Source organism: Zeugodacus cucurbitae, chromosome 2 (assembly GCF_028554725.1).
Source record: "Zeugodacus cucurbitae isolate PBARC_wt_2022May chromosome 2, idZeuCucr1.2, whole genome shotgun sequence".
Taxonomy (NCBI): Eukaryota; Metazoa; Arthropoda; class Insecta; order Diptera; family Tephritidae; genus Zeugodacus; species Zeugodacus cucurbitae.
In genome coordinates, this window is record NC_071667.1 from 70,773,854 (window position 1) to 70,784,947 (window position 11,094).

Consider the following 11,094-nt stretch of genomic DNA (forward strand, 5'->3'; position numbering starts at 1 on the left):
TATTTATGAGCACTAAATTTGCGAAGAGCTTTTCGTTTACAAATGTCAATATGTGCAATCACACACACACATTCATATACAATCCACAAACAAATCCAATTGACGCCCAATGGATGACTTTGGCCATGGCAATGCGAATGAAAATTTCTTTTTTGCCTCCCAAGCTTGGTGCACACCATTTATATTTCATTTTTTTCGCTATTGCCTGTTGTTGTTGGTCTGCTCGACCAAAAGACGGTAAAGGTAGCGCGCGAAATGCGCCGTACCATTTGCAGTGCGTCCAGCGTTTTTCAGCACACGAATGCACATACTCGTACTTTGGAGTGAAACAGCGTGCGTACAAATGGCGGTGCGTTTGTGTGCCTGTGTGTGTTGGTTGCTTGTAAATGGTTAGTCGTGACATTTTGATTTCTTTCATTTACATTTAATTTTTTCGAATTCTTTCTGCTGCCGCGCTGTGCTTTTGGGGCTTTGTTGTCAATTTCGCTTTTTTCGTGATTTGTCAAAATTCTACATGTCAGCGCTGTGCTGTGTGTGCCCTGCAGCGTTGACTATTAAAGCGCGTGTCAACGTCAAATCGGTACTCAATTACTTACGAACTTTCAACAGTCCATCAACTGCTGCTGACTTCTTCAACGCTGCCGTCGTTGCATTGTTAGTGTGTGTGCGTGTATCCTGTAAACTCGAAAACTTTTTCCACTTAAAGGATTATAATAAATTAAAATAAAAAAGGAGCAAAATGGTCGCTAACAAGAAAATCGCTTTTGCTGTTCTGCTGTTCGCCGCTGTCATGAGCGAGGTTTTGTGCCAGCAAGTTGCTGAGGATAACGCTTCCGATGTTGCTGGTTGGTGAACTATTGAAATTTGATTTTTTTGGTGAAAAGTGAAAGTGGTGAAAAATTTAAAAAATTTAGTTGTGCATGTTTTAAAGTTCTAACGGAATAATAAACAACCAAATATAAATAATGAATAAAAATAATAATCAACATTAAATATTAAAATTGTTCATTTGAGCTTATTAAAGTTCCTAAATTTTGATTATCTATTATAAAAGGATTTTAGAAACTTACAAAAACTATTTTTTTCTAAAAATTTTATTTTTTTGGTGCTTTTCACAATTTTTCGTGTTTGAATAAAATTATGAAAGCTTTGAATTTTTTTTCAATATTTATTTTTATTATTTTGTTTTTTATTCCGTTTTATAATTTCACAATTTCATTTTATAAATGTTTTTTTTTTTGTTTGTTTTTTTATTATTTTTTATTTGAGTTTCGATTTAATATTTTTTTTTTGGTTTCATGCCATTTTGTCCTTTTTTTAATTTTTATAAATTTTCTATAAAATATTTCTAACATTTTCATTGAAATTTTTTTTAATTGTTATCTCGACATTCAAAATTTTTAATATTTATTTATAATTTTTAATTTTAATTTCTTTTAAAAATTTCAATCTTCAATTTTTAATTTGTTTTAATTCTAATTTTAATTTTTCACCACCTTTCTCCTTTTAATTTCAATATCATTTTTTTCACCACAAATTTTATTTTCACCTTCACCATACACAGAAGGTCGCACATTCAGCCATCACTTCCTGAAGCGTTTAAGTTTCGCTGTCATTCCCGGCGCCTTTGTTGTTGGTGTGATCACCACACTGTTGGCCGCACTCACCGTTGTATCCATGAAGGGTCTGGGTGTTGGTGTAAGTATTCCCTTAAAACTTTTTCCCACTCTCTATGGGTCCAAGAACAATAATAACAATTTTCAACCACTTCCAGGTCATCCTCTTGATTCTGGCTATCGGTCAAATGCTCTCACGCGCCATTCCACAAGTGCATGCTGCCGCTTACACCGCTCCCGCACCCGTGCCGGTAGTGTACTCGCACTCGCACACCCAACAACCCGTCTGGCTCGAGAAGGAATGGTAAAAGGCATCGCCGCACATAAGTGTAAAGGACTTTTGTTACCTCAGTGCAGTTGAAGAGAAAAACGAATGCTGAAATTAGACCAAAAATATTATTAACTCTTAATTATTAGTATTTTAATTAATTTAGTTAGTTGTAATATTTATTTATTTATTTATTTATTAAACATTTTTTATATTTTCAAATTTGCATACTTTTTGCAAGAAGAATTTGTAAAACAAACAAAACAAAACCAACAAAATTTGCGAAAATAAATTATGTGAAAGAATGCGCTCAAATGAAAAGTGAAATGATTTCCATTATTCCGTGGTAGGTAACCGTTATTTAGTATTCAGAACTGCGCTTAGTACTTCCTCGACTTTGAATGGCGTTGCAAACATGGGCAGCCACGAACGTGACCGTTAAATGTTGCACGTTTTGATCGATGGCTGGCTAGTAGCGATCAGCCGAACCGAACCATGTAGTAAGAAGAAAGTGTACACGAAGTGCACATAAAATGTGTCGATAACATTTTCGGTGCGGGGGAAATTAGGTCAAACTCTGTGTTTGGGAAACGTTTTCTCGATTTCGATTAATCGAGGGCGGTACACACATAAAGACATATGTATACTTAGCTTAAATTAGTTTTTCTGAGTTTTGATTTGTTTAGTCGCTTCGTTGACAAGCTTAGAATGCCAAAAATAACATGTAAAAAATTAAATATAATATAATTCACGTATTAACATTTGCAGCAAGAAAACGGCGAAAGTTGTAACAAATTTTGTTTTGGTATGTCTGCCTAAATTGGCTTCTAAGCTGCTCGTCAGATATGGCAACTATATTTCTATTCAATTTGAATACCATTTTGAAGCCTTTGCACTTAAACTGTTATACGAAAGTTAAGCATAAATATTTCAAACGTAGTAAGGAGGTTTTATTCGAGAAACGTAGAGAATTATTATTACTCCCACGAATGCCGTATGGAAAAGCTCTTACATGATAAAAATTCCTCGAAGACTTTTGGTCTTAAGGATGGCAGAAATCAAATCACTAAAGCTCAATTTTAGATGACAACATCACAAGAAGCTGCAGTTCGAGTTCATATATATTACCCATTGTTTAGTCTTAAAATGTATTTTTGGTTTAAAAAACCTAACAATCCACCGAGCGATATTATTATTATAAGCTAAAATGTACTCAATATCCGGGTTTGATCGATCTTTGCTGTTGTTAGAGAATATGTTCCAGATTCGTTTCGTTCTTTAGGTACACTGGTAACAAAATTTTATTTCAAAAAGCTTTCTTGTTACGGAATTGAAGCAGTTAATTAACTAGACTAATGTGATTAAAGTTCAAAAGTTTTGGCGCAAGTGTAACCATTTATTTAGCCCTTGCTCCCGAACTTTTTAAGTATCCTTATCCTTGAGAGTTTTTATTCTTGTTTTCTAGAAACTTTAGTACCATCGTAGTCATTCAGAGGAGCAAATGGGTATATCAACGCTTAAAACTCTGTAACTTTTCAGCATTTTTTGACACTTTGTTACGAGAAAGCTATTTTTTTTCTTGAGTCAAACGAATAATGACTATTCGAATCAGACATTTAAGTAGAGGTAATTTCTGAAAAACAAAGGACTTATTTATCATCTAAATATAAACATAATTGAAACTTTTGTATAGTTGGGAATCTTTAAATATTATGTATGGCGAAAATAATTCTTATACCATAACTGTTTTCTTTATTTCATCAATATAGTTTAATATAAAATATTGAAGAGAAGGTTTTTCTTTAATATTTTCAACTGTAGACTTTTTTAACAATTTCGGATAAATCATTATATTTATTGTATTGAAATATTTCATAGATTCTAACTTTACTTCAGTCAAATAAGTATCCGGAAATTCTCATTTTAAATTTCCCCGCTGAGATTATTTCAATTTTTTATTTTCAGGGTTGGCACAACTGTCAGTCACTATTCTGTTAATTTTTATTGCTGTGTGTCAACCTTTGGTGTGCATTGCGCTTTTTTTTTATACGCCCCTCTTTGAACGGTTTATACCAATCGTAAACTTGAGTTTTCGACATGGTTGAATCAACATTTCCAACGTTTTGGCACAAGAAATTTCGTTTGAAACACAAAATTTCACACAAACTCCATTTAATTTGAGAATTTCCGGGTACTTATTTGACAGAATTAATTTCGGTATTTACATATCTTAAACATTCTTCATACTTAAACATTATTTTTGGTTTAGTCTACTGTACAATCCAGCGATCGTTTTCATAAATTTGATTCTCTGTTGATTGCTGCGTTTGTGAGGTGACTAGACGTCAATTTCGAACTCAGCTCTCGTATATCCAACCATCTCAATCAACTCAATAAAAACCTAGAACCAATGATATCTTTAGGATTTGAAAATGTATATCTATTTGATATACCTAGTGATATATTTTCCTCTACCTTAGTTGATCTCATGTGACAGCCTGTTTTTTAGGGATTTTTTAGAATTTTTTTCTACGACCAGTAAATATATAGAGCTTTGAGTTTATTCTAATTTATTAATATATATTTCAACAGTGTAAATATAAGTTTTAAGCTAAAACTATTGTGTAGAACATGAATTACAGCGTTCTGAACACTGCCGCCTCGAAAAATGGGTTCGCAATTCCTCCACAATTCCGGCTGATTGACTTATCGGAAACAAAAAAATTTGCTGCGTTTTAATATGTAAGCTTAAATGCATGGAATGCATATACCCAAAATTGGACTTTTGGTAGACATTTGGAAAAAAATTGCGAATTTTTCGAAGTGTTTTGAATTTTCTGATTAATAATAGAGCGTTACCTGCGCTGAGTTTAACCTACAAATTTCAAGACATTCCGTCAATCCGTTTTTGAGATACGATGGAGGAAAGTTTGGACAGCTCCTTCCTCTAACTGCTGTATCTTTAAAACGACTTCGAACTTCTAAAAATCACATCTAAACACAACGTGTTCTAAACATGTTAAGAAAGAAATTTATGAGCCCATAGCATGGTATGACCCCTTAATATCAAATAATCGTGCGAACAACACAATAAAAATATCCATGCGCCGCCAGGCCGCTTTATATATACAGTCACTCCCACTAAAAATGGGGCACTAGGAAAAATCATCAGTACATATTATTCATAATAAAATATTATTGATAATATGATGTACATAAATTTCTAATATGATTTTAATATCGTTTTGAAAAGTATAATAAAGAAGTTTTTAACGGAATTATTTTCCTCTACAACCGCAATATTGTAATATTGACAAGCGATTAATATATATATGAAAGAAATATCTTAACAATTCTACTCAATAACTGTTGTGGCCACTAGCAATCACCATTCTCAGCAAACATCTCTCGAATAAATAAATATTTACTGTTGTTCATACACACGTAAAGCACATGCGCTGATCCACTTATCGATCATGCATCGTAAAACCATTGTCCGCCACAGCCGATCTGAGTGCTAACTGCAAATCAAAGCGCTTATGTGAGCGTTTATTGGCAAATTTGTGCTACTTAAGACGACTTTTACGCGAAACAATAAACGGAACGTTCTTCTTATCGAAATATGGTTTGGCCAGACAATCGTACTGACAGCATTACTGCTTGGTGTTGCACGAATGCATATCGCTACACTTGACTTTACACGAATAAATACATATGTTTACAGCAATTAACGATCAAGTGAAAACGCCAGCAGAATAGCAGGAATCGAAGAACTGAAAGTTGTATTTCTAAACAAGCCATGGTGGATAGCCAGCGCTGAGATAGATGGACTAGATTCTTTCCAAGAACCCCTTTAAAACGGCATGCAGCAGCATTGGACGTATTTGCCGCGCGCTCAACAAGAAAGTCTAGAATTTCCAGCTAGAAATCGCGAAACGGCAAAAGCACAATGTTGCAAGCGTTATGGCTTTGCTGGCGCGCTGCACAATTTACCGCATCAGTCGCTGATCGCGCACAAAACCGCACAGAAGTGCCACAGCAGTGCTACGCGACGACACAGAAGACAGTAAAAATTTATTTCACAAGAAAAATAATTTTCAATTTTACTAGAAATTATCCGCAAAAATGGCGCGCATTAGCTCCAAATTCGTTTTGGCAATTGTTGTTGTTGCGCTGATCGCGCGCACCAATCAAGAGCGTTTGCGCGTTAGCAGCGCGCCTACGCAAATGAACGCTGACGCCGTTGAAAAACGTAGTAACAGCAGTGACTCCACTTCAGTCGCACGCCACACTGACAACACTGACGAGCGGACGCAAAGTCTACCATACTTTCAGGCGTCGTTGCCGATGCGCGTGTACGAGTGCTTGCGCGTTTTCAGCATTCTACGTTGCACGAAACTGTTTATTTTGCAGAAAATGGAAGAGCGCAAGTCGATGAGCCGCACTGGCAACTTAACGCGGGACTTTCTCGATCAATTCTTCGACGCAGGAGACCGGCAGGACAGTCTGATAGCTAACAAGTATGCGAATATGACGGATGAGAAGCTGAATCAGTGTTTGGTGGTGCGTTTTCAACGCTTCTTCAAGCATCGCGACATCAAATTGCACTTCCTGCCGGGTGTAATGGTGAAGATTGTGCCGAGTCGCGACAACAAGCTGAGCTTCACGCTGAAGAAAAGCAAAAGTGAGTGCCAAAATGGTAATAGTAGTACACACACTCAATTCTCCTCTCATTTATAGAATCTAAGAAGTGTGGACGCGCCTACAAAATTGTCGAGGAAATCGATGAAACGCTGGGCTTAGATGTGGCAACGCCAGAAACACTTCCTGTTGAAACACCGCTCACGAAGCAAAGCGATTTGGGGTTAGGCGGCCCAGTTGGCATAGGTGGTGGTGGCGGACCTGGCGGTATACGGCGTAAAAATAAGAAGGGCTCCTCCTTTGCCACCTACAAGAACACAATTCTACAAATGGCTGTGCCGGTGATGATCATGCCAGCCATTCTGCTGGGTTCGGTGTTGCCTTTCTTGTTGCCGATGCTGAAATTGGCTACTATAATGACGATCTTATTGAATAACAGCGCTTTTATTGCGGCGCTCATTTATGCTGCGCGCACACACGCCAACGCCCAGGATGAGCAGCAGATCAGCTATCCGCCGCAAGGTTACTTTTAATGAAATCTGTATTATTAATGTGTTTTGGAAATGTTTGGGATAATAAAATTTGATATGGTACTGGCATTTAATCCATCTGGGTTGGGAAACTACTGGAAGAAAACACAACTCAAAATCTAGAACTCAATAATCGTCCATAAAATCGATATGGAGTATCGATGATATTATTTAACTCTTACAAGGGTCTTTAGTCTCCATAAAAGATCCGGTATCTAAAATCAAGGAAGAGATTCATAGAAGTAGCCAGTTATTCACTGAACTCTCTCGATGTTTCTTCGAAGTATTTGCGGATATGAGTGGATCAAAATATTTTGAAGATCATCTCATATAATGCTTGCACTCGAATTATTTATATTTTGCACTCTCTTTTTCTCATCACTCTCACACCGATTTCACCATGAGTGATCCACTATCTGAATCATTCTATTATCATGATTCTCTCTCGGAATCATCATTATTAAGTATTTATAAAAATACGAAGCTACTAGAGATTGACGTTATACACTTTATGGATAAAATCATAAATAAATTTCAATGCATTTAAAACAACTCCGTCAAATAAAATGATCACTTCTATTTCTGCCGCTTTAATGTCTAGTTTTCGCATATGTTTTAACTACTGTTATGTGACTATGCTAATTCTATTTCATATTTCATAAAATCTAGTTATCTAATGCAGACGAAATACGTGCGTTTTAGAAACAGGAACTGAAATTTAATAGGTAAGGAGGTGTTAATTTCGGGCGCAGCCGAACATCACATATTCTCGCGAGCTATACTAGGTTAAGATAATATATGTATATATACAGATTTCTATAATTTTTGGATCACAATTGCCGCATACTCGATGTAATTATAGTTGCCTGATCTCCTACAATAATAATTTATATAGGTGCGGTAAATTACTTGGGAACATGGTACTATAATATCAAGATGTTTAAGTTCATACTTCAGTTATATTTTGTCCTGACATACAGATTATAATCCCCTTGATTCCTTTGATTCACTCGATATCTTTCTCCACTAGTTTTAGGTGAAGCAAGCTATTCTACTCTATGCAACATGCTGCGAGAGCACAACAAGTAACTTTCTGACAACATTTTTAGCTCCTTAATAAAATAGTGTCAAAAGCGTTTATAAAATCTGTATAAAATATGCATATTCACAACCACTTTTGAAGTTTTTAAACTCATTAAAATAAAGTTTGCATTGTTTCAATTAATTATTATATTTCTTGGTTTTTTTATTTATTTATTTTGCTTTAAATATTAAGCAGCTTAATTGTTATTAGTTAGTATTGACTTTCAAACGACGATCTAATATTAGAGCTGTTGCAGATCAAATTTTTTATACCCACTGTTGCCTGGGAGTGGTGAAAAAATAGAAAAATCTGAGAGAGAATAAATCAATGTTTTTTTTAAGTTACTGAATTGAATGTAGAACATTTTCGTTTTTCTATCCTAAGGATTCTGAAAAGTCTAAGCTTTAGAGAAAAACTATTCGTGAACAACTTGTACGATCTACTAAAAACATATTCTAGAACTGAAATAACATAGGTTCTAAAATGATACAAAATTATAAGGAATAAACGAAACTTTTTTTACACAGAGCAATTGGCGGCCACAAGTACTTAAAATAAATTTAAATTCTAATATGGATAATCTATAATGATCATATATTAGAAGGCGAAGAGAAGAATCTACTTTAGTGCAATCTTTCTTTAGTTTTTCGACTTCAGCTTTCGAGAATTAGAGCTCTTAATTTGTTCCCCATACAGTTTTTAGAAACATTTTCTTAATTTTTTTTATTTATTTATACTATTTTCCACCATACATTTGAAATAATTTTGATCTTAGCTTTCATTTCATCAATAATAATCTATTACACACAAGTTATGACTCCAGAATAGTGTAGAAAATACTATCTTAACTGCATCATAACCCATTTCGCAATTTATTAATAATTATTAATAAAACTAAATATATATGACATAAGGAGAGTTGGCACCAAAAGGCCACAATGAGTCTATAATTTAGCTAATAATAAGTACTTATTTCCGAGGCCACATATTTATAACAACTAAATAAACTATAAACTTCTAAATAAATTATATATTTACACAAACTGTTGATTCATAAAACGCAATATTTAAGGTCTCCAATCATGACCTTTAAATGCATTGATATAATTTATATGCGCAAACAGAATTGTGTTATAATTGGAAGTCAACTATTTTATTATATTATTCTGTACGGACATGAATCGGTCTATACGAAACCACTTGAATATCATCTTATCTGATGAAGCTTTAAAAAAGAAAACTATGAAACTTTACCACACCAACTTCCAGTTAAATATCATCTGACTTCTTAATTTTATGCTATAAAAGACACTTGGTTGGGTATTGGATCAAGCAACTTTTTTCGAGAGTTTAAAAAAGAACTTTCTCCGTGTTTTTAATTTTAGCCTTCCAAATCAACATATCAATATATTTACTGTTTTGGTAACTTATATATACTACAATTAATAATCGCATTTCCAGTAAGCTTACTATTTTTGAGATAGACTTAAAAAAGCGGAGAAAAAACTTTTTTCCTATGGTTCAAACTCCTGAAAAACAATTTTTTAGTCTCAGACAAAAATTCTATTTTGTCGTGTAGTGCACCTTGAGTGTTCTACAAAAAGTTAAAAATGTTTATATCTACCTTAAAGAATATTATACTGAAAAAAATTCGTTCTTCAAATGGTAAAATATACTTTGTTTGGTTCTATAATAATTGAATTAGTCCAGTTCTTCCTTAAAAAATGTAATGTGTCTTCTCTAGACACTTTTATACCAAACAGAATTTGTATACATACAATATATTGAAAGTAAAAAAAAATTGTTGCGCAAAAAAAGTTAAATATAAAGAAAATTTTATGGAAAATTTTCCATCCACTTGACCTTTTAATGCATATATGGATCAAAACTAAGGTATTTTATTTGTAAATTCATAGAATGAGTTGATACCAAAAGGGCCCAATTAGTCTATAATGTTGCTTAATAACATATAATCATTTCCAAACCACATTCTTTGCTATTACTTGGCGCTTTCTTACTTGTTCTAAATAAATTGTATATTTGCTAATACTGGTCTCAATACAATACTTATTACGTTAGTATCCAAAGTCTCAATTCTATTAAATGTGTATTTAGATAAAGTACATAGCTTTATAATGAGAATTGAGTCATTATTGGATGACACATCTATGTGTTTACCATTATTTTGTATTATAAACTTGAATCATTCCCTTAACAAACGATCTGTAGAATACATAAAAAATGTATACGGTCTAGATCTATATAAACGGAAATGAATCGAACTACAAAAAATTAAACGAAAAAAATGGTTCTGTGAAAAGTTAAATCGGTCTATAATATCCCTAAATGCATTTAAACTGACAAACACTGTTTTGCAAAAATTTAAATCTGTCTATATCTTACATAGGCCCACTTATGGTTCATATATTCCCTAAGCGCCTTAAACCTAATAATTTAACTTAATATACCGAAAAAATTTCTTCTACAAAATTTTAAATTTTTCTATATACTCTCGAAGTCTTTTTAAATAAAAAAAAATTTATAGATAAAGATAAACTCGGTTTATATTTTTTCACTAATTTCCTTTATACCCAATAATTTTTTTCAATAAAAAAGGCTTAATGCATGCTCTACTGGTTTCGCCGAACCCTCTCATAACCTCTAAATCTAACAGTAAATAAATAAATATAAAAAAAGAAAACAAAACATTTAAGAAAAACAAAAAAAAATCGAAATTAATTAATAAAGAATTTTTTAATTAGAATTAATTTTATAAATAATGTTGTACCTAAAATTTGTTATTTTTTTTTCAAACTGAAGGGCTTGAGGTCACGAAAATTTCAAAACAAATTTATATGGTTATAGCTGTTTGTGTTGACCCAGTTCCCAAAACAAGTCCTTGCGATGAAAATCATAAATTCTTGCAGATTCATCTAAAATCAATCGAATAAGAAA

At 33.3% G+C, this 11,094-nt stretch overlaps 2 protein-coding genes across 2 annotated transcripts; both read left to right on the top strand.

The window, feature by feature from the left end:
- The first annotated feature begins 570 nt into the window (after positions 1-570).
- Positions 571-2,030, top strand: LOC105209208 (protein apnoia). The gene is made up of 3 exons (XM_011179505.3): positions 571-845; positions 1,565-1,698; positions 1,775-2,030. The coding sequence occupies exons 1-3, from the start codon at positions 740-742 to the stop codon at positions 1,922-1,924; spliced, it is 390 nt and encodes a 129-aa protein (XP_011177807.1). The 5' UTR covers positions 571-739; the 3' UTR covers positions 1,925-2,030.
- A 3,836-nt stretch (positions 2,031-5,866) lies between these two features.
- Positions 5,867-7,118, top strand: LOC105209207 (uncharacterized). Its single transcript, XM_011179504.2, has 2 exons — positions 5,867-6,568; positions 6,625-7,118. Exons 1-2 carry the CDS (start codon positions 6,010-6,012, stop codon positions 7,056-7,058), a joined length of 993 nt encoding a protein of 330 aa, XP_011177806.1. The 5' UTR covers positions 5,867-6,009; the 3' UTR covers positions 7,059-7,118.
- The last annotated feature ends 3,976 nt before the right edge of the window (positions 7,119-11,094 follow it).